The 22,031-nt window shown below is 35.6% G+C and overlaps 1 protein-coding gene across 1 annotated transcript in view; it reads left to right on the top strand.

Annotated features, from left to right (window-relative positions):
* Positions 1-22,031, top strand: part of igsf9ba (immunoglobulin superfamily, member 9Ba) — a 78,798-nt gene that overhangs the window by 42,119 nt on the left and 14,648 nt on the right. Inside the window, exons 4-7 of the mRNA XM_067365445.1 lie at positions 7,906-8,057; positions 12,528-12,645; positions 20,325-20,466; positions 21,657-21,802. Coding sequence (XP_067221546.1) covers positions 7,906-8,057; positions 12,528-12,645; positions 20,325-20,466; positions 21,657-21,802 — 558 coding nt within the window. The remainder of the gene's footprint in view (positions 1-7,905; positions 8,058-12,527; positions 12,646-20,324; positions 20,467-21,656; positions 21,803-22,031) is intronic.

Raw genomic sequence — 22,031 nt, 5'->3', positions numbered from 1 at the left:
ACTTGCAAACAAATGTAGTTTTGTTTTGTGCAGCCTAGTTTTTGTTTTTGCATCAGTCACTGACCATCACTTTGCACATTATTGTTGAAAAGGACAGCATAATATGAACAAAAGAGGTCGACCGATATTGCATTTAACTAGGTTGGACTGCACTGGCCGATAACCGATTAATCAACGGATAGCTTTTAAAATTGATACTGAATGGAAACATGGTATTGAACCATGAAAAAAAATTACTTTTTAAATATGTATGTATATATATATTAGTCCTGCTCAAAATTATTCATACCCTTAGTAAATATGACCAAAGAAGGCTGTGAAAATAAATCTGCATCATTAATACTTTTAATCTTTTATTTAAAAATTTACCTTTCATTGGAGAATAATAATTTTAAATGGGGAGAAAATATTATTATGAGAGAAATGTTTTTCTCTAATACACATTGCTCACAATTAATCATACCCTTTTATTCAATACTCTTTGCAGCCTCCTTTTCCCAAGATAAAAGATAAGATAAAATTCTGCTGCTTCATCTGACTATATAACCCATCCCGTTTGATGTTCCAGTAGTGTCAGTTACTTTCAAATGTTTTATGGTCAGATGAAGCAAAGAAATTTGCTTTTTTAGCAGCAAACACTTAAGATGGGTTTGGTGCAAACAGGGGTAAAAAGTACCCCATTTGTACAATGAAATATACTGCTGTATCTTTAATGTTGTGGGCTTATTTTTTCTGCTGGAGGTCCTGGACATCTTGATCAGATATATGGAATAATGGATTCTACCAAATACCAACAGATAAAAAAATCAAAACCCGACTGTCCCTGTTAGAAGTCATGTAATGGGCTGTGGTTGGATCTTCCATCAGGACAATGATCCAAAACAAACATCAAATCAACAAAAAAATGGGTCACTGAACACAAAACCAAGCTTCTGCCACGGTCGTCCCAGTCCCCTGACCTGAACCCTAAAGAAAATGAGTGGAGTGAACTGAAGAGAAGAAGCACCAGCATGGAGCTGGGAATCTGAAGGATCTGGAGAGATTCTGCATGAAGGAATGGTCTCTGATCTCTTGTCAGGTGTTCTCCAAACTCATCAGGCATTATATCTTGGGAAAAGGAGGTTGCAAAAAGTATTGAATAAAAGGGTATGATTAATTGTGAGCAATGTGTATTAGAGAAAAACATTTCTCTCATAATGAGATTTTCATTTAAAATTATTATTCTCCAATGAAAGGTTGGATTTTTGTAGATTTTTTAAAATAAAAGATCAAAAGTATTAACAATGCAGATTTATTTTCACAGCCTTCTTTGGTCATATTTACCAAGGGTATGAATAATTTTGTATTCATTATTATTATATATATATAAATTATTTAAAAAGTAATTTTTTTCATGGTTCAGTACAATCATGAGGTCTCTAACATCCACTTGCTCCGTAATGTCGTCATGGAGGAGTGGAAGAGGACTCCAGTGGCAACCTGTGAAGCTCTTGTGAACTCGATGCCCAAGAGGGTTAAGGCAGTGCTGGAAAATAATGGTGGCCACACTAAATATTGACACTTTGGGCCCAATCTGGACATTTTCACTTAGGGGTGTACTCACTTCTGTGAGATACTGTGTCATATATATATATATATATATATATATATATATATATATATATATATATATATATATATATATATATATATATATATATATATAATCTTTATCATTCACGTTAGTTCATAGTGCATTAACTAATGTTAAGAGATACATCTTTAAAATGTAAAAAATGTTTTAGTAAATGTTGAAATTAACAATTAACAGTACTTTTATTAACTACATACTGCATTAATGTTACAAATGAACTCTTATTGTAAAGTTTTACCATTTCATATAAATCCAAACAGTCATGTTTAAAGATGGCCATATTTAAATATCTACACAAAGGCAATTGAAATTAGACATGCATGTATGTTATATACTCTCACACTTTATTTGTATGATGAATATCTAATGAAAATAATAAAATATGTATTACAGTGATGATAAAAAAAAGAATTATAAAAATTGGATGTTTCTGTCAGCTGCATGAACATATCAGTTTGCTTTCTTACATCACTTGCTCACTCTGCATAACAAATACATAAAAGTGTCCAGCTGGATATAAACTAATGCAAATAGATGGTAACTTGACTTGCGTGTGTTTTTGTCACATTGTTTTAACCACTACAGGTACTAATCGCGTTCTTTTGGCCTCAACAGCAAACATACTTCTGTTCTCCACTAATGCAGCATTTAGTCAACAAATTAATTACTTTATAATGATATGAAAACATGTACTGTAGTGTTCTGTATACATACTGTCTAGTTATCTGTTTTAAATCCGTATCTGAAGGATCCCGCTCTGTGCATTGTGCAGCCTCGCCTGTCAAAACAAACTCCACGAGCCGTCAGTGAAAGTTTTTATTTTGCCTCTAGAGGCCGCTTTCATATTGTATAATGACTACACACCCTTCTCCGCCGCTCCAGCAAAGGACGCAACCTGGAAAAATTATCGGTATGAACTTTTGCTGACAACCGTTTGTTCCAGCAAGCGGTTATCGGTGCCAATTAATCGGCAAAACCGATCAATCGGTTGACCTCTAATGACCACTACTTACCATCCAATCTGCAGTAACTAGTTGCATCACAGATATGAACACTTGCTCATGCTCATTCACTGCATAAGCTTATCTTAAAAGTTTTGTAAGAAACACTGGTGTTCATTGGTATTCAGACTGCCCATCTTGTCCAAAAGCGTCTTTGTTGGAGCAGGTGCTGTCTGGCCCCACAAGGGCAGAAAAGCCTGACAGCACTGGTTTCCTGTAGCCGGTGATATTAGCATCCACTTGTGTATGGATCCTGTGTGGACAGTGGCTGTTCTTCCTGCCAGGACGGGTGAGAGGGTGGCCGGCTGCCCGCGTGTACCCAGCAGGTGTCAGCCGGGCAGATGTACCCGCTTAAAGAACAGTAGTGGCACTGTGAAGACACTCAGGTCATCACACAGCCTCTCTTCATCAGTGCGGCCGTCACACTTGTCTCTCAGAGCATCCTGCCCAACCCCATAGCGGGCACAGATCATTAGCTTCTGATAATAAGTGCCAGTCTAAACCACAATGGTGAAGCCTAGCGGTTAAAGATCTGAGCTGGTAACCTAAAGGTTGCAGATTTGAACCCACAATGGATCCGATATCATCACTGTCCCCTTAAGTAAGAAATAAGTCACCCAAAAGAAAGTTCTATCATCATTTACTCATCATGTTGTTTTAACCAGGATGACTTGGATCACATAAGACTGTATCAGTTTTTAAGTCCATACAGTGGATAACTTTGGTATGAACACAGCAAAAACCATACGCTTAATTAGCAATTTGGTAAACATGATCAGTTTTCTTCTTTGGATAACCTTACATCAATGTCAATGGTTTTCTTGTTGCATTTCAGAGTTTGACAGGTTCATTGAAGTTTTTGGCAGGGTTCTTTTACAAAGGCAAATTAGTATAGCTCAGTATATGAAATCTGTCTTCTCGAATAATTTTAGGTATTATTAATTAGACCTCAATCAGCATTTGAAAGCTATGCTTGTTTGTTTGGCAGAAGTTAAAGTCTGGAGTGAGAGAAAGAGAAAATTTGAGGTGTTGGGTGTCTAGTCAGTGAGCTCTGTCCAGACCATCTGTTTGTGTGGAAAGACCTTCAGACGAGTGCCTTCTAAAATATGTCTTCTGTTTGTCATTCGCAGTGTGAGCCCAAGATTTCCCAAAAACACATAGTGAGACAAGTCCAGAAAGTAGGGCAGGTGTGTGATGGAGTTTGTTTGTCCCTTAAAGTACCTTCAAGTGTGTATCAAAGAGTATTCCTAAGAGAGAAACCAAGATGGAAATGGTAACAAGGAAGAAGGAATATTTTGGTCAATATCAGGGATATTTAAAAAAGACATAATGTCAGAATTGACTTGGTGGGTCGCCTGAACGACTAGTTAACACATTTTTTAGAATGCATTCACATCAGACAAGTTCAAAACATTTAGTGTGTTGGAATGGAACAGAATGCTATTTACAACTCAAAAACATTATAAGATACAGTCAAAGACTATAGCTGAGGAGGTGCTTTAAAATAAAACGCAACGTTTCTGAGAAGTTTTACTGAGAAAACTGCTTGATATGCTGTCAGCACATTAATTAGCGCTGCTGCTAAAAATATCAAAACTAAAAAGAGATGCAAGAAAAAATCTAGAAAAACTAGTCAGTGTCAATAATGAACTAGTATGGTGCTGAAGTAGTCAACCATTGTGATACATCCCCTAGGGAATACATATATATTTTTAGAGATTTGATGAGCAAGATGTTTTGGGCTATATATTCTTCTCCCTTGTGTTTAGCCTGCAACAGATTGTAGCGTGGATGAAAAAGCTCATGGTAGGCACAGATGGACAGATGTTCAGAGGCATTAATTGCTTGCTTTGTTTATTTTTTACCAGGTGTTTGCGCTGTTGAAAGCAAAACTGCTATAGGCTAACAGTGACCCACATGCAGAGGAAGTTGGAATTTCACTGCTGAAAGTGCACATACATATTCCTAGAGATGTTTATACCTGTACTACCACTTGATAGATAGTGTGATTATGTGTTATGATTGGTGGCAAAACAATGAAACAGCCCCATAGACGTTCACTGAAAAAGGGCCCTGAATCACATAATAGAGACTTGGGTGAATAAACAACCACCTAGCAATCACTTAAGGCCCTTTCACACGGGACGTGGCAAGCGGTGGAATCGGCACGCAGCTGCTGCTTTTTCTTGAAGTGGAAGCGTTTTGTGCAGTCAAGGCAGTGCTTGTGTCGTGGTCTTGGGGCAGACATTGCCATAGCTACAATCAACAAGGTCACATTTGTATTTACTAAAAACTAAATGAATGAAACATAACTTTTGTGTTATTTGTTTTTTATGGGAATATGACTAGAGTAGTTTTCATGTCACACATAGTTAACTGACATTTTGCATGTATTTGTATTTTTACATGCCAAACCTACTCATGCTCTGGATTTTTTTTTATTTATATCATGTTTTATTAACAAAGTTTGGAAGAAACACATTCAAATTACCTATTCAATCAGAACAAGAGGAGGCCGATATAAATATGCCTAGTTTCAGAAATCAGATTATTTGTAGGTGTGAACTCGTGAAATCTCTGTATGAGATTTTTGATGGGTCATACAACTCTGGGAATCCCGTTACATTTAAAACTTCTCCATCATGTTTTCAACTAGAGCTGCAAGATATATCGCGATTTATCACAAATTTTATCGCACCCGATTTGGCAAAGTAGTGAATGCTACTTCATCTGAAAGCCAGAGGGCGCTTTTGCGCAGAAACTCTGCTATAGAAGCAGATAACATGCGTCATTCCAGGATATCCCTATGGGCATCATACTATCACTGTAGCTGAATAAACCGAAGATTAAAATGCTTTGATTGGTTAAACATGACTAATAAAAACACAGTTGCCTTATTCTGTGTAAGAAGCCACATCATCTCATAGAAGGATTCTCAACTGTCAATATGAAGTGAGTTTGGAGTAAAAACATGTTATTAAATGTTGTCTTTTGTTGGACAAGATGTTAATAAATGCTTCAGATGTCTGGAAAGATGTCTGACACGTGTTGCTTTTTCGAATGTGCATTATAAGCGACTCAAACTCGCAGTGCTTTCAGATGGATTAGCATTTGGAGCCATACTTCATTGACAAGCTGCGCATAAAAAAATAATCGCAGCCTTTGCGATTTCATAATTGCACTAAGAATCGCTTTTAAGCGTGATTTCAATGTTTTTTTTTTGTATTGTGAGATAAATTGTGCAGCCCTATTTTCAACACTCCGATATGAGCTCAGTGAGATGTTCTGTGATTGGATAATAATAATGTGTTAATAATATGTTCCATACTTAGTTAAACCCCCTGCTCACAAAAAGATAGATGCTGCATCCGAAATCGAATACTTACCTATAGCATGTGAAAAACAGTAAACCAACAGAAAAGTATGTCCGAATATATAGTATTCGAAAAACAGTTGGCAAAAAATCTCAGAATGACCTCCTACTTCCAGTGAGATACTGAAGTGCCCATTCAATGGACACTACTATCAAGGGTAGCATGTACAGAGTGAAAAGCAATGGTCCTAGTACTGAGCCTTGCAGTACTCCATATTGAACTTGTGATTGATATGACATCTCTTCATTTACTACTACTACTACAAACTGATAACGTTCAGTATGATTTGAACCATGCCATTGCAGTTCCACTAATGGCAATATATTTTCAAGTCTGTTCATAAGAATATTGTGGTTGATACTGTCAAAAGCAGCACTGAGATCTATTAACACTAATAGAGAGATACAACCACGATCTGATGATAAGACCAAATCATTTGTAACTCTAATGAGAGCAGTTTCAGTACTATGGTACAGTCTAAATCCTGACTGGAAATTCTCACAGATACCATTTCTTTCCAAGAAGGAACGTAGTTGCGATGATACTGCCTTTTCTAGTATTTTTGACAGAAAAGATAGATTTGAGGTCGGCCTGCAATTGACTAGTTCTCTAGGATCAAGTTGTGGTTTTTTAGTAAGAGGTTTAATAATAGCCAGCTTAAGTTTTTGGTACGTATTCTAGTGATAAAGATGAATTAACAATATTAAGAAGAGGATCTATGACCTCTGGAAGCATCTCTTTCAATAGCTTAGTCGGTATAGGGTCTAACATACATGTTGTTGATTTTGATGATTTAACAAGTTTATACAATTCTTCCTGTCCTAAAGCAACGAATTAATGGAATTTTTCCACAGGGACACTACAACGCACTGACGTGATACTGTAGTAGACTGTTGCATGGTTATAATTTTCTCTCTAATATTGTCAATCTTGCAAGTAAAGAAGTTCATTAAGTCATTACTTCTGTGCTGTTTGGAAACATCAGAAGTTGAAGCTCTATTTCTCGTTAATTTAGCCACGGGTTGTTTAGAAGAAAATAAAAGATTTGAGAAATAAGCAGAAATCTAAGCAAATCTAACAGTTTTTAAGGCCTTTCTGTACTCAATCATCCTCTCTCTCCATGAAATGCGAAAAACTTCTAGTTTTGTTTTCTTCCAGCTGCACTCCATTTTTCTGGCAGCTCCCTTAAGGGCCTGAGTGTGCTTGTTGTACCATGGCATTGGATTAGTTTCCTTAATCTTCTTTAAGCGACTGAGTCTTTTCTGCTGGAAAAGACATAGTCAATAGTTTCTGTTGCAACATCGAGGTCTTCTAAGCTGTCTGGTAACTGATCAGGAAGATTACTTATAAAGCAATCTTTAGTTTTATTTATGGCAGATTGGTGGTTTTACAGCCTTGGCTAAATGTAGTATACACGACTATATAATGATCTGAGATGTCGTAACTCTGCTGCAGAATTTCAACAGCATCAATATCGATTCCATGTGACAATATTAGATCTAAAGTATGTTTACGACAATGAGTGGGTCCCGACACGTGTTGTTTAACTCCAGTAGAGTTTAGAATGTCTTTAAATGCCAATCCCAATGCATCTTTATCATTATCTACATGGATATTAAAATCACCAACAACAAGGACTTTATCCACAGCCAGTACTAACTCTAACTCCACACCAGCTCCACCACCATCAACACAGCTAAATAGCTACGCACTTTCCATAATTAAGAACACCTTAGCAGATGCATAGCAACCTGAGTATTGTAACTGTATGTTCTCTGTGGCTGCAGAACTCAACAGAGAGCCTTACACATTTACTATTGGGTCCTGAGGTTGTGATATTATATCAAATATAAAAAGAATCTAAACTCAACTTGTCCTTTCTTTGTTTCTCTCCCAGCGCCCCCTACGTTCACGGACACGCCACCGCAGTACGTGGAGGCGAGGGAGGGTGGCAGCATTACTCTGACCTGCACTGCCTCTGGAAACCCCAAGCCGGTGGTCACCTGGCTGAGAGAGGGGGATCAGCTGACCAGCAACAGGAAATACACGGTAACTGTGTGGTTTTTTTTTAAATCAGAATTTTCTCTTAATCTTTTTTTGGCTTGTTTTCTAAATGTCTAAGTATCCTTAACTAGATTTGGCATTCAAACTAGGGCTGGGCGATAAACAATATCATATAGAGGTTGTAATAAAATTTAAGTCACTAATGATGATAAGCTCTGGACATTTTTACTCAATATGGATTAATCTCAGTCAGTGCATGTTGCTAATAAGTGATTACTGTGCGTTTCTGTGTGATTGAATGCCATGGTTTTGTCCGATACACAAACTCACACACATGTGATGCTCACTGTGTTTTCAGCGTCTGCTGTCTCAATATATGAGGACATAACCACATGAACATCATCTCCAGAGCAGATTTGAGAGACACTTCACAAACTTTTCACCATTTCATTTGAGAAAAACTACCGTCAAATACACACTGAAACTAAAACATCAAAATAAAAGTTTGGTTTAACTTGAAGAAATTATGACAGAAATATTATATTGTTAATGTTTATATAAATTTGTGCTAAATCATTATATTATATTATATTATATTATATTATATTATATTATATTATATTATATTATATTATATTATATTATATTATATTATATTATATTATATTATATTATATTATATTATATTATATTATATGATAAAACAAAACTAATTGTATGTGAACAGTTTCAGATGATGTAGCATTTCATTTTGGTTAGCTGCTGTCTTGATAAAGTAGAAAATTGACAATGTACTTTTGTCTCCAAATATAGCCAGTATGAATTTAGTCTAGCCATGAATTTGATCTGCAGTGAATTGTACTGTCTAATTTTTTTTGGAAATGGAAGCGTGAATCATCACAAGCTATTTGTAAGAAAACGCTCTGTTAGTCGGGGCCCACGTCGAGGGTCTGACAGTTGAAGAGCACACGCCTGCAGTGGGAACGGAGAAAAACTGACAAGCGTGTTTCCAACTTACACTGTATGGAGGCTGCGAGGGAGGAGGCGGCGCAGGATTTGACAGAACAGGCAGTCAGTCTGGCTCCAGTAGGCATTGCCTCTCAGCACATCAGAGGAGATATCCCTGAGGAAACAGACAAATAAAAGACAAGAGAGACAGTGTAGCCGCTTCTGTCTTACATCTGAATGTTCACTTTCATCTGTTCCAGACTATAGCCACCTGCACCGCCTTTGTTAGCTGCGTTCGTCTTGTTCTGCATTTCCCAGCGTGGTTTTGGTCACAGCTAGCATTTACACGAGGTGTGTTTGAATGCCATTTGCCGTATTCTGCCTGCCACTCTTACTCACTGCCGACTGATGAACAGGAAGTGATGGCTGGCTGCTGTTTTTCTTTCATGACCGCTCTTAGCAAGGTTACTCTCCAACCCCGTGGCTTCGCTTCACGGCATTGGAGCGTATTCCCAAAAGGTCACGTTTATGATGTCTTATAAGCTGTTTGGTGGGTGAGGCGTGAACTTATATGCATTATATATATATATATATATATATATATATATATATATATATATAATGCATGTAATATAACAAATAACATTTTAAATAATTAATACTGCTAAAGACATGATAAAGTATATAATCCATGTTATTTTAATAAGCTAACTTTTCAAACAAATTCTGATTCAACATAACATTTTGTTACATATAATAATTTATTATTATTTTACTTAAAATGTTATTAAAATTATTATTAATTAGCATGTCTTTAAAATATAAAACAAATGATCAAATTGAGTGGCATTTATTATAGTAGCAAAACATTCACACAAAACAAAAAATGATTCATTGATAATTTTTTATTAATATTAAACTAATTGAAATGATTATTGTGTATTTTGCATTATATAACATACATATTCATATCATAATAAAATTATATGTAATGAATTTATATTTATATTTAATATTATTATTACAATTATTGTTTTAATAAAATTATTATAAATTCTTCTTTGCATCATAAAACAAAATATCAAACAAAGTGGCATTTATTTTAATATAGCACCACTTTTAATATAGCTACTTTTTTTAATGTAATTTTTATTTGAATGAAAAAATAATTATTAGAATAGCTAAAAAAAATGTCAAGTGTTATTAAATCAAAATCAAACTATAAAACATAAGATATGTTGTCCAACATGATAAAACAACAGTATTTGGACCTACAAAAAGCTCTGAAAAGTGACGTTAGCTCTGAGAAAAGAGCTGTATGCTTAATCCCGAAACCTCCTCGCAAACAATCCCACTTGACTTTTATGTCAGTGAATGTAAATGCTGGCAGCAGCCCAAGCAATTCCACGTCACATTTAGTAAATTGCCCCATATGCTGTGATTAATCTTGTTTCGGCTGCAATTAGATTGTATCAAATCTATATTTAATTATTTCTTCTGTGAGGACAAAGCACTCTGCTTCAGCTTCTTGGCTCTTACTTTTAAAAGCCATTCCCACTGCTAACCAGCCACAGTCCCAGACATTTACTCAAAAGAAGTGTGTCGTGACCTCACCTTTAAGAACAGTGGTGAGGAGGCCGGTGGTCCTCCATTCTTTTCCCGGCTTCCATGGCTAGAAGTTAGAGAAATGGAAGAATGTGATGAAGGAATACACACACTAAAGAGAAAGAGGCACAGATGTCTCGTCTCGATGCACAGAGCTTGTTTCTCACCCTGCCCTCCTCCACAGCAGTGTGTGTTTAAATTAGATCTCTCTGCACACATCTCTCTGTGTTTGAGAGAGTTTATTACCTCCTCTCGTCTGGGTCATCAGTGTGATGTGTCTGTCAGCGACAGGATGGTGATGGAACAGGCCGGGAGGATTGTGTCAACCGTCCAGCAGGACTTGACACACCTTGGGATATTGTGTGGGAGGAACAATAAGGCCAGTCTCCTCTAGCTAAAGCAATTGACGTGCAGGGAATAAGACTCGACCCACTCCTCTTCTAAAACGCCCTGTCAGGAACCTACGCAATAATTCACGTCACCCGTGTGCTGTTCGGGAAGAGGCAACTGCACTTTCAGGCTCAGATGTGAAAACTGATATATTTTGATTGGTTTGTTACAAAGCGAACAAACAAATTTTACATTTCAATGTTGTTTGAAATATGATTTTGAAAGTGCAACATCTACAATAAGGCCTCCAGTTAGGTTTAAATAGTCAGGTTTTAATTTAAATTTAAAATTCAATTAAAATATCAGTTGAAACTATTTTACACACTTAAGATTTAACACTTTTTAGTATAAATAAATAAATATATGCCGAAATAAATGCATAATAAATGTCATGTTTATTAGATTTTTTTTTATTGTTAAAAAATATCTTTAGAAAGCACAAAATGTTAATTGTTAAATGTTTAAAAAATGTTTATTCAATATATATTTGATCTGAAAATAGTATTTATTTTCAGATCAATTATTTTAGTATTTATTATTTTATTTTATTTATAGTATTTATTTTACTTATTATATTATTTAATTATTTTTAAACTATTTTATAAATGTGATTTTAACAATTTGGTAACACTTTAAAATAGGTCCAATTTGTTAACATTAGTTAATGTATTAATTAGCATGAACCATCAGAGAGCAATATATTTGTTACAGTATCTTTTTTTAATGTTAGTTAATAAAAATACAGTTGTTCGTTGTTCTATATATCCTAATTATTGTTAATATATAATTAATTTTTCCAGGAGCTCATTGCTTCTACCTTCAGTTAAACTGCTAACAGTGATTGTAAATTAATTACCTAAATTATTACATTATTAGCTAACTGCATTCTTTAAATTGTAATGTTGACATGCATTCTCTGTAAATCTGCTTTGAAACGATATGTATCGTGAAAAGCGCTATACAAATAAATGTGAATTGAATTGAATTGTTTGTTCATGTTAGTTCACAGTGCATTAACTAATGTTAACAAATACAACTCTTGATTTTAATAACTGTAGGACTGATGCCGGACTGTAGTAAATGTTGAAATTAACATTAAGATTAATAAATGCAGTAGAAGTATTGTTCATTTTTAGATCATGTTAATTATAGTAGCTAACTAATGTTAACCAGTGAAACCTTATTGCAAAGTGTTACGAACAATTTTATAGCTATACTTTTTAAAAGTTGATTGAAAACACTTTCATAAATCACTTGCTGCCTTAATAAAGTAGAATATTGAAAGTGTATGAATTCAAATGTGCATTCAAAAGTGATAATTGAATGAATAGTGCATTGAACATATTTCATTAATATCTTAATGTGTTTACTTTGACAGCCTAATAAAATGTCTTTTGCTCAAATTTTTTGTGGATGCCCTACTGGCCCCTTGTGTCCCCATGGGGGTCCTTGGACCACAGTTTGAAAACTCCTGGTATAGAGACATGCAAAATCAACTAATTACCAGACTTTTAACTATTTTAAACATTTTGTGTTTCTGACCCATGTTTTGTGCTTGTACTCTTTCTGTAGGTGAGTGACGGCAGTCTGACAGTGCAGGCCATTACGCGGGAGGACCGGGGGGCCTATAGCTGCCGTGCCCACAGTGACCAGGGGGAGGTGCTACACACAACCCGCCTGCTAGTGCAAGGTGAGCTCTTGCAACACACATCCATTGATTTTCCTTCTCCAGCAATTAGATACATATACAATAAACAGGCACATCTAATACACAAAAAGGAAATTTCCGGTACTGGTAGTCAGGAAAATCCAGCAAACGTCCTTCACGGTTAATGTTTGCCCTTTTATTTGCAACTGTGGTCATCCCGTCCCGTCAATACTAGCTGCAAAGATGCAAATCCCTCGGTGCTCCCTGGTTAATTAGTCTCTTTCAGTGAATTCGCGTATGGACACATCAGTGTTGTCAAAGTCTGGCCTTTACGTCTCGTCACTCTAAGCACATCTGCCGCAGTCAATACGTTTAGTCCGCTCCATCTGCATAGATCACTTCCTGTCACTCAGCTCCTAATGGAGCCTTCCAGTAGAAGCTGTTTACAGCCCTGCTCAGAGTGATGGAGTTGATATACTGTAGGTTTACGGTTACCACTCGTGCCTTGTATACAAGCTCCCTCACCTTCAGAGTGGCTTGTTTATTTATTCGCCTGTAGTTCACATGAGGATCTTATATATCTCTATCATAACCTCTGATATTCCTTACTTCCTTATTGGAAAGATCAGCTGTTTGTGCCGGGCGTGTGCTCGTCTAGCTGGTGGTCAATAAGAAAGGAAAGTGGAGATCTCTTTAATATCTCAAGTATTTTTCCTAGGCCCTGTTCACACCTGGTATTAAGATGCATTTTGGTTGATTGGATAACAAGTGGATGACGCTAAATACAGGTGTAAACCGGGTCTAAATGTTTTGAGCTGATCCACTTTTGACTGTTTGAACAGCCGCAAAAGACCGCCTTCTCTCTGCCTACTCCGTGCTAGCAAGACGTTGGCTGAAGACCCAACTTTGTTTTGAAGATGAAAAACGTATGAAGCGCTATGTTCTTTGACCATTCCTGATTTCTAACATGCACTCACTGCATTTGCCATGGTCTTGCGGCTGTCAGAACAAAAACAACAATGCGTCGACCAAAACGCATCTGAATACCATGTAAACAGGTATCTAGAATGTAATGAGAATAAAAGGAGAAAAAGACCCTCTGTCTCCTCTTCAGAGAAGATCAACATTGTCTCAAACTGTGCTCTGTGTCCACCAGATACAAAAGTATATAATTAAAAATCTGAAATTTCATTATCCATGCAAACATTTCTGACATTTCTGCCCAGATTTTCTGAGCTATGTGGTCAGCATTCATTTAATAGCTCTATACGTTAACTGTAAAGTCTCATTTCTTTCTATTTTTTAGTTCTTCTTTGGGAGAAACATCTGAGACTGAGTTAATAAAACACAGTGAAGAAGTCTTCTAAGCTATGAGAGCAACTTTAGGGTGAATTATTATTATTTTATTTTTTCAACTTTTTATTATTTCAACTTCCAAATTATGTTTTGGTAAACCATATGACTAAAAAATATTGATTTCTCCATTGAATCTATTCTCATTTTTATGAACTGGTATTGATTCTTAAATCCGTAGAATCGATCGTTTAATCTACACAATTGATGAATGAACAGAACTTTGTAGCGCGCCTCACATCCAATAAATCGTAATAAGCTTTGTCCTGTTACTTTTGATATAAAATAAACTCTTAGATTTAAAATTCTGTCCATTTTATTATGACAATCAAACAATAAACATGGCTTTTGGCGCTCTTTAATGTGGTATGACAGATCGCTGTCGCCGCCTCAGATTAAGCGGAGCTCACGTGAACGGATCATCTCTACTGCTTTACTACTTGATACAGCACAAAATAAACATTAATGAACATCAGAAGGTATGTTGAAAGATACAGTACAACTTATGTCTCATGTAATCACTCAATCAGTGTTTCAACCACAGAAAGACGTCAATAAAACATCTTGTAAACAATGTCATGTCATGTTACAATTACCTCAGAAAAGCCATTAATTGACCACAAACTCATTAGTCAGCTAAATGAACTCTGAAGAGGAGCATTTTGCTAAATATACCAAGCACCACATTACAAATTCATTATATATTTTACTGTTCTTCAATATTTAATGTATGTTTGAATAAATCTGACAAATTTTATGACAGACAACATTTAAATGTTTATATTTCAAAAAACAAATTGGAGTAGAAACACAATTATGTAATTATGTAACATAACTATGTGAGAAAATTTGCCATGTACTGTGCCTGATATATATCCAAAGTAATCAGTATAGAATCAAATTTACTAATAATTTACATAAAACAACAAAGTTGACAAAGTTAAAAAATAAACTTTTTGTCATAATAATGACTTTTTAGCTCAATTTCAACATTTGTTAAAACTTTGACTTTTTATCTCCCAATTATATAATTACCTTTATCTTCAGACTTTTTATCTTTATAATTATGACTTAGCATCTCATAATTCTGACTTTTTGTCTCATTTATTACCTAGTTTGTCATAATTTCTACAGTTTATCTCACAATTATTATTTACCAAAGCATGATTTTTTTCTTATGTGGGCTTCTTTACCTTTTGGTCTGGCTGTTGGAAACAAATTAATATACAGTATAAAGAATTAATGGGATAAAAATTTCCATCATCGGCAAGCCAGTCCATTTAAGCCATGGATCAAATGTCTCCTGGAAAAAGATGGACATGAAGGGATTAGTTTGATAAGTGTGTGAGCGTGAGTTTCATGCAAACAGAATAATCATTGTTCGCTTTGAATCAGCACCTGGTCTTGGTACCACAGTCTCTCCCCATATGGTCTTAGCGTTAGTATAGAATGATGAAGTGGTTCAGTTTATTATCCGTCGACCGTGTACAGTATGACAGCAAACACGAGCAAGCTGCCTGTCACTGGCTTTGTGGCTTTCACTGCAGTCAGATTTATGGCAGTGGAGCATGGCTGTGAATACAGAGCAGCACGCTAACACACAGCCTTCGCTGGGAAATGGAGAATTTAGAGGACACGTGTGATCACAGAGCACCAGGACATGAACATTATTATATTATATTATATTATATTATATTATATTATATTATATTATATTATATTATATTATATTATATTATATTATATTATATTATATTATATTATATTATATTATATTATATTATATCGCTGTTTGGATTTAAATAGGCAAATTCTTAAGAGTCTAAGACTGGATCATTATTTCAGTGATTATTATGTTATGTGTTTGGCAACAGTTCCTCTAAACCTTATTCGAGTTTGTAGTTTTTTATTTCTTAAACAAACAAACTTTTAGAAAGACATATCATGGCCATATTCCAAGATAACAATGTCAAGATTCATCATGCTCAAATTGTGAAAGATGTTGGGAGGGAGCATGAAGAATCATTTTCACACATGAATTGGCTCCTCTGAGTCCAGACCTTAAATTCACTGAAAGTCTTGCTGGAGTAGACTTTACAGAGTGCTCACCTCTTGCATTGTCAATACAAGATCTTGACCAAAAATTGATTCACCTCTTAATGGAAATAAATGTTACTCTGGACTCAGAGGTGCTAATTCATGTGCGAAAATGATTCCTTATGCTCCCTCCCAGCCATTCTTTCATCACTGCAATAATGATCCAATCATAGACTCTTAAGAATTTGCCTATTTAAAATCCAAACAGCAACTTTTTTTTTCTTCTTTGGCCTGGCAGTGTATAAGACCCATTTATGCTGTGTGAGAAAAATATTTAGCTTGGAATTATAAAGACAGTATGTTGTTTCCAAAATAATTGGCTTTGGTCACAGTATTAAAGGCAAAAAATAAAAATAAAAAAACCTATAGAATATATTCTTTGCATTACGTTGACATGTTTTTTCTGCCTATTATTAAAGTAATGAGATCTATAAATCTTAATATTTAGTTTTTTTTTTTGTTTTGTTTTTTGTTAATATTTAAAATAGGGCTGTCAATAAATAAAATAATCATGATTGATATCATGATTTTTAACCAGCTTTTAATAATATTGTGCTAAACATATTAAATAAATAACTTTTTATTTTTTTGTTTGGACATTAAGTTTCTTAAAGGTCCCATCGAACGTTTTTTTACAAGATGTAATATAAGTTTAAGGTGTCCCCTGAATGTGTCTGTGAAGTTTCAGCTCAAAATACCCCATAGATTTTTTTTTATTATTTTTTTTAACTGCCTATTTTGGGGCATCATTAAATATGAGCCGATTTATGCTGCTGCCCCTTTAATTCTCGTGCTCTCCGCCCACGGAGCTCGCGCTTGCCTTAAACAGTGCCTAAACAAAGTTCACACAGCTAATATAACCCTGAATTATGAATTATACAGACTGCAAGTGTTTAAAAATGAAAATAGCGACGGCTCTTGTCTCCGTGAATACAGTAAGAAACGATGGTAACTTTAACCACATTTAACAGTTCATTAGCAACATGCTAACGAAACATTTAGAAAGACAGTTTACAAAATATCACTAAAAATATGATATCATGGATCATGTCAGTTATTATTGCTCCATCTGCCATTTTTCTCTATTGTTCTTGCTTGCTTACCTAGTCTGAGGATTCAGCTGTGCTGCTCCAGACGTTAATACTGCCTTGTGTAATGCCTTTCATAATGTTGGGAACATGGGCTGGCATATGCAAATATTGGGGGCGTACACCTCGACTGTTACGTAACAGTCGGTGTTATGTTGAGATTTGCCTGTTGTTCGGAGGTCTTTTAAACAAATGAGATTTATATAAGAAGGAGGAAACAATGGAGTTTGAGACTCACTGTATGTCATTTCCATGTACTGAACTCTTGTTATTTAACTATGCCAAGATAAATTCATTTTTTCAAGCGAGGGCACCTTTAAAGGGCATTAAACATTAGACTTATTTTGTGATCTGTTACTGTGAGATGTTGTAATAAGAATAATCAGAAAAAGAATAATTTCATTTATTTCCTTGAGTGTTGTAATTGTCATTGTAAGGCATTTTTTTATGTATTAAATTAGTTTCGGGAAACAGTCATGACTTGTTGGCTAGTTTCTCCAACAATGCATCATATGGTGGTTAATCAGCGAGTTACATTGTTGTATGGGAAATGCACCCCTAAGAAAGTACATAGACATCGAAACAAAATATAATATCTGATCATGTGACATATTTGAGAGATATATATCGATATCGTCTGCCCTACCTGGAATTTAGAGCTTTAGTTGGAGTGATTTAGAAGAGAATCGTCTGCTCTCATCTGAGCACCAGTGAGTCAGATGGAGACGCATATGAACTGTGCCGAGCCAAAATTGCCTTGGCCATGGGCTGTTTTGTTTAGTAAACTAGCAATATTGTTTTTACAAAAAGCAATATTCTCATGAAGCCTCTGGAGAGGCACTTTAGTTAAAACCTGCTTCAATAACACGAGCATGAGCAACACCGGGGATATTTTTAGATGCTTTCAAGTGATGCCTTTCGCAATTTTATTAATAAGCAAAGCTGCGCTACTGTCAATAATCCCCTTAGATGCAGTGTCATTTACTGCACATTAAGGAAACATCCAGGAAGCTGAGCATAGTCTACACATTAAAATTAGAAGATATTTCACAGCTAGTCATAGGTTTGTTTGTGCTAAAAGTAATGTTCATGCTGTATCTTTCTGCAGAGCACCCACAAATCTCACAGCGGTCCGAGTGTCACGACAGTATTCCTGCCTACCCACACGTCTAATTAAGAGTCTATTGGCAATTTCAGTGACAACCTCATGTGGGAAGGGTAATATTCTCTGTAGGAAGGTCTGACAGTAGTATCCTTGCTGTCTTTATTAGACAGGTTTATATACAAAGATAAACACAGAGGAGAATTAGGATAATTGGAAGGAATACCACATCTGTGGCATGCAGTCGATTAACAAAGACAATAATTCCGGTCTCTTGGTGTATATGAAGAAACACGGAATGTGTTTGGAGAAAATACGCTACGGAAAAGTAAGAAGGCTAGTTTTGGTTTGGATGTGCTCTTAAATAGCATGTTAGCTGTGAGTTTACTCTTATTTAGACAACTTCAGTATCTTCGTGAATAAGGAATATAATTCTACACTAGTAAAATGCTGGGTTAAAAACAACACTGTAAACCTGAATAAGTTGGGCTAACTCAAAAAATTTGAGGTAATCAATTGCATCCCAATTTTAAGTAAGCAGAACTATCAAGTTTTGAGTGTGTAGTACTCATTCATGTTTGCAATGTCCCTTTGCAATTAACATAAAATATTTAGTTAATTAACTTTTTTATTTTTAGTTCTTGCAAATCAAATGAGTCATTTACTTCACTGTAAACCCTAAGAAAATACGAAAAAAATGCCAACTTGTTAATTTGCTAACATGTTAACAATAGCATGGTTAACAAAAGTACTTACTGAATGAGTAAAGCAACTTAAAACATATAACTTGTCTGCTCTCATACCAAGCCACATGCGCTACTTGTCATCAGGATGGTAACTCCAAAGACCCACTTTAACGGAAACTCTTCTAAATTACCATAACAAAACATTAATCACTACTAAATCTCCCTTACCATTAATCTTGCACAAAAAAACATTATATAACGCTTAATTTTAGCATTTACTCTTCCATTCGAGTGCCATTGGCAAAGAATGCTGGGAAATAGAAATCCCAGCCCAGTTTCAGTTAAACTTAAGTTAGTCTAAATTAAAAGAAATGAGTTCATACAACTCAAGACAATGAAACAGTTCAGTTTACTTGAAATATGTTAGTGCTGTGAACACAAAAGAAAAAGAAAGTTCTAAATACTCATAGCAGTTAATTTAATTGAACTAATTTGTTCAATTTAAGTTTGTCCTACTCAAACCAATTAAGTATTTTGAGCATTAGGGTTTACAGTGAACCCAAGTTGGGTTGCAAATGGACAAACCCAGCGGTTGGGTTAAATGTTTGCCCAAAGTGCAACTATTGTTTAAAAACTACTATATGGCTGCTTAAAATGAGCCCAAAATAGGTTGGAAATTAAAAATCAGACACATAATTACTAGAGGCAACAATAATAATCAAAAGGTGAACATTTATTAATAAGCAATTTAATACATTTTTGTTTCATTATTATTCAGTAAACTTATAAATGTTTATTTATTAAACATAATGAATGTTAATTTCCAACATATTTTGGGTTTATTTTAAACAGTAGTTGAGTTAAATATAACTACCCAGCAGGTTGGCCAAACATTTAACCCAATCCACTGGGTAAAACAACCCAGTTGCTGAGTTTTGTCCATTTTCAACCCAACTTGGGTTGTTTTTAACCCAGCATTTTAAAGAAGTGTTATAAAGAGTGTAAATAAGAATAAAATAATGTTCTAGTGTAACAGTTTTGGGTTTTGTTTCATGGCTTGACTTGTCTTTTACTTGGTTATGCCTTTAACATCCTATTTTTTAAGTCTTCTGTTTGATTGTCATAATTGTATCTTATAAATGTCTATTTCTAATACTGCAACTGAGACTGAAATTGTGTTTATCATAATTGTAATTTTATAGCTCACATGTGTAACTTTACCTATATCTCAATTTTCTTTTGCATAATTGCACCCTTTCCCACTCAGAATTGCAACTTTACTTTCAGCTCACATTAGTCTAAAAAATTGAAAATGGTTTTGGCATAACCAATAAATGGTTTTGTTTTTTCTCTGATGGTCTGTCTATAACCCCTGTCACTGTTTGCCTCCACCAGGTCCTCCATACATTGTGTCACCACCTGAGAACATCACTGTTAACATATCCCAGAATGCCCAATTTACGTGCCAAGCAGAGGCGTATCCTGGCAACCTGACCTACACTTGGTTCTGGGAGGAAGACAATGTCTACTTCAAGAAGTAAAGTTATGATCGAGTTCACTTCTGTGCCAAGCCTCAGAGTCTTGAATACAGAAAGTGTTGTGTGTGTGTGTCTGCCACATTCTTAAGGTTTTAGATTAGAGCCACATATATTTTTAGACTCAGAATCCCTGAATCTCAAGCCCTCTACAGCTGCATTAAGGCAAATTCTAGCGCAGTGACGCGGAGGCGCACACAGCAGGTTTTTATGCCGGGATGGGAACATCTTGTGACACTGTGCTTGTGTCATCACATGCCTAAAAAAACATGCTGATCATCTGAAGCCGGGCCAGGAGCTGTTCTGACTCCCCCAAGCGTGGCCGTATTGACCCTCTCTCCGCAGGGCTGTAGTCTGTTCCTCTATGTGGAAACAGGCCAGAATTTTGTGAGGAGCGGACGGATGTTCATGGGAATATTCATCATACCACTCTGTTTAAAAACCTGTGGACACTGATATTTGTAAAATCAACCTCAAGGAGTAACATGCCTAACATTCTGAAGGCATGCACATCTATAAAGCAAGGGTCTTTAACAGGGGTCCGAAGCAGTACTTTGTGTGTGGAGAAAATCTTTGTTAAAGAAAAAATGTAATATAAAGTTAACTTCAACCAAAGCTAGTTTAGGTTAAGAAGCTAAAATTCAGCTGAATGCCAGTTAGTTGCCATCAGTTATAATGTTATAATGGATGAAATGCTGTTTCTGCCTTAAAGTAATGTCTCTTAATTGTGACTTTAAATTGTGAGATATAAAGTCACAGTTATGAGAAAGTCACAATTTTGAGATAAAAAAGCACAATTATGTGAAAATCACAATTATGAGATATAAAATTGCATTTATGAGAAACAGACACATTTGTAAGAAATAAAAAGTTGCAATTACATAATGTAGTTGAAATTATGGGAACTTCATACATTTGTGAGATTGCAGCTTTTTTATCATAATTCATAAATCTCACAATTGCAGCTTTAATTCTTGTAACTTTTATTTTATCTAACAATTGTGGCTTGTATTTTTCACGAAAAGTATAACGTTTATTTTAAACTTTCTCACAATCACCTTCTGTATTATGTACTCTAAGGCAGAAACAGGCTTCCATAATAATGGGATCATGTCAGCCTCAGTTCTTCTCTGTGTACAAATGCATTTAATAATATTTTTCAAACAGATCATCTCTCTTCTCTTCCCTTCAGTGATCTGAAGCTCCGTGTGCGCATCTTTATTGATGGAACCCTCATTATCTACAGAGTGAAGCCAGAGGATGCTGGGAAATATACCTGCAGCCCTAGTAACAGCCTGGGCATATCCCCCTCTGCTTCAGCTTACCTGACCGTGCAATGTGAGTTTCACCTCCAACCTCTTAAACAGCCTGCAGCACCAGGCCTGTGTTTGAAATCTTGGCCTACGTCTTGCATGCCTTTGAGGTGTTTTATGTACCGTAATTGGTGTCTGTCACGTAAAGGGAGAGAGCTATTTACACCCTTTGAGATGGCGTGGTGGCTGCCAGGCATCGGAGATGTTCTAGTTGGTGCCTCTCTCTGGAGGTTTTGAGAGTGTGTTTCCATCTG

This window comes from Chanodichthys erythropterus, chromosome 17 (genome assembly GCF_024489055.1).
Source record: "Chanodichthys erythropterus isolate Z2021 chromosome 17, ASM2448905v1, whole genome shotgun sequence".
Classification (NCBI taxonomy): Eukaryota; Metazoa; Chordata; class Actinopteri; order Cypriniformes; family Xenocyprididae; genus Chanodichthys; species Chanodichthys erythropterus.
The sequence above is the reverse complement of the archived record's forward strand: the minus strand, read 5'-3'. Positions and strand labels throughout refer to the sequence as shown.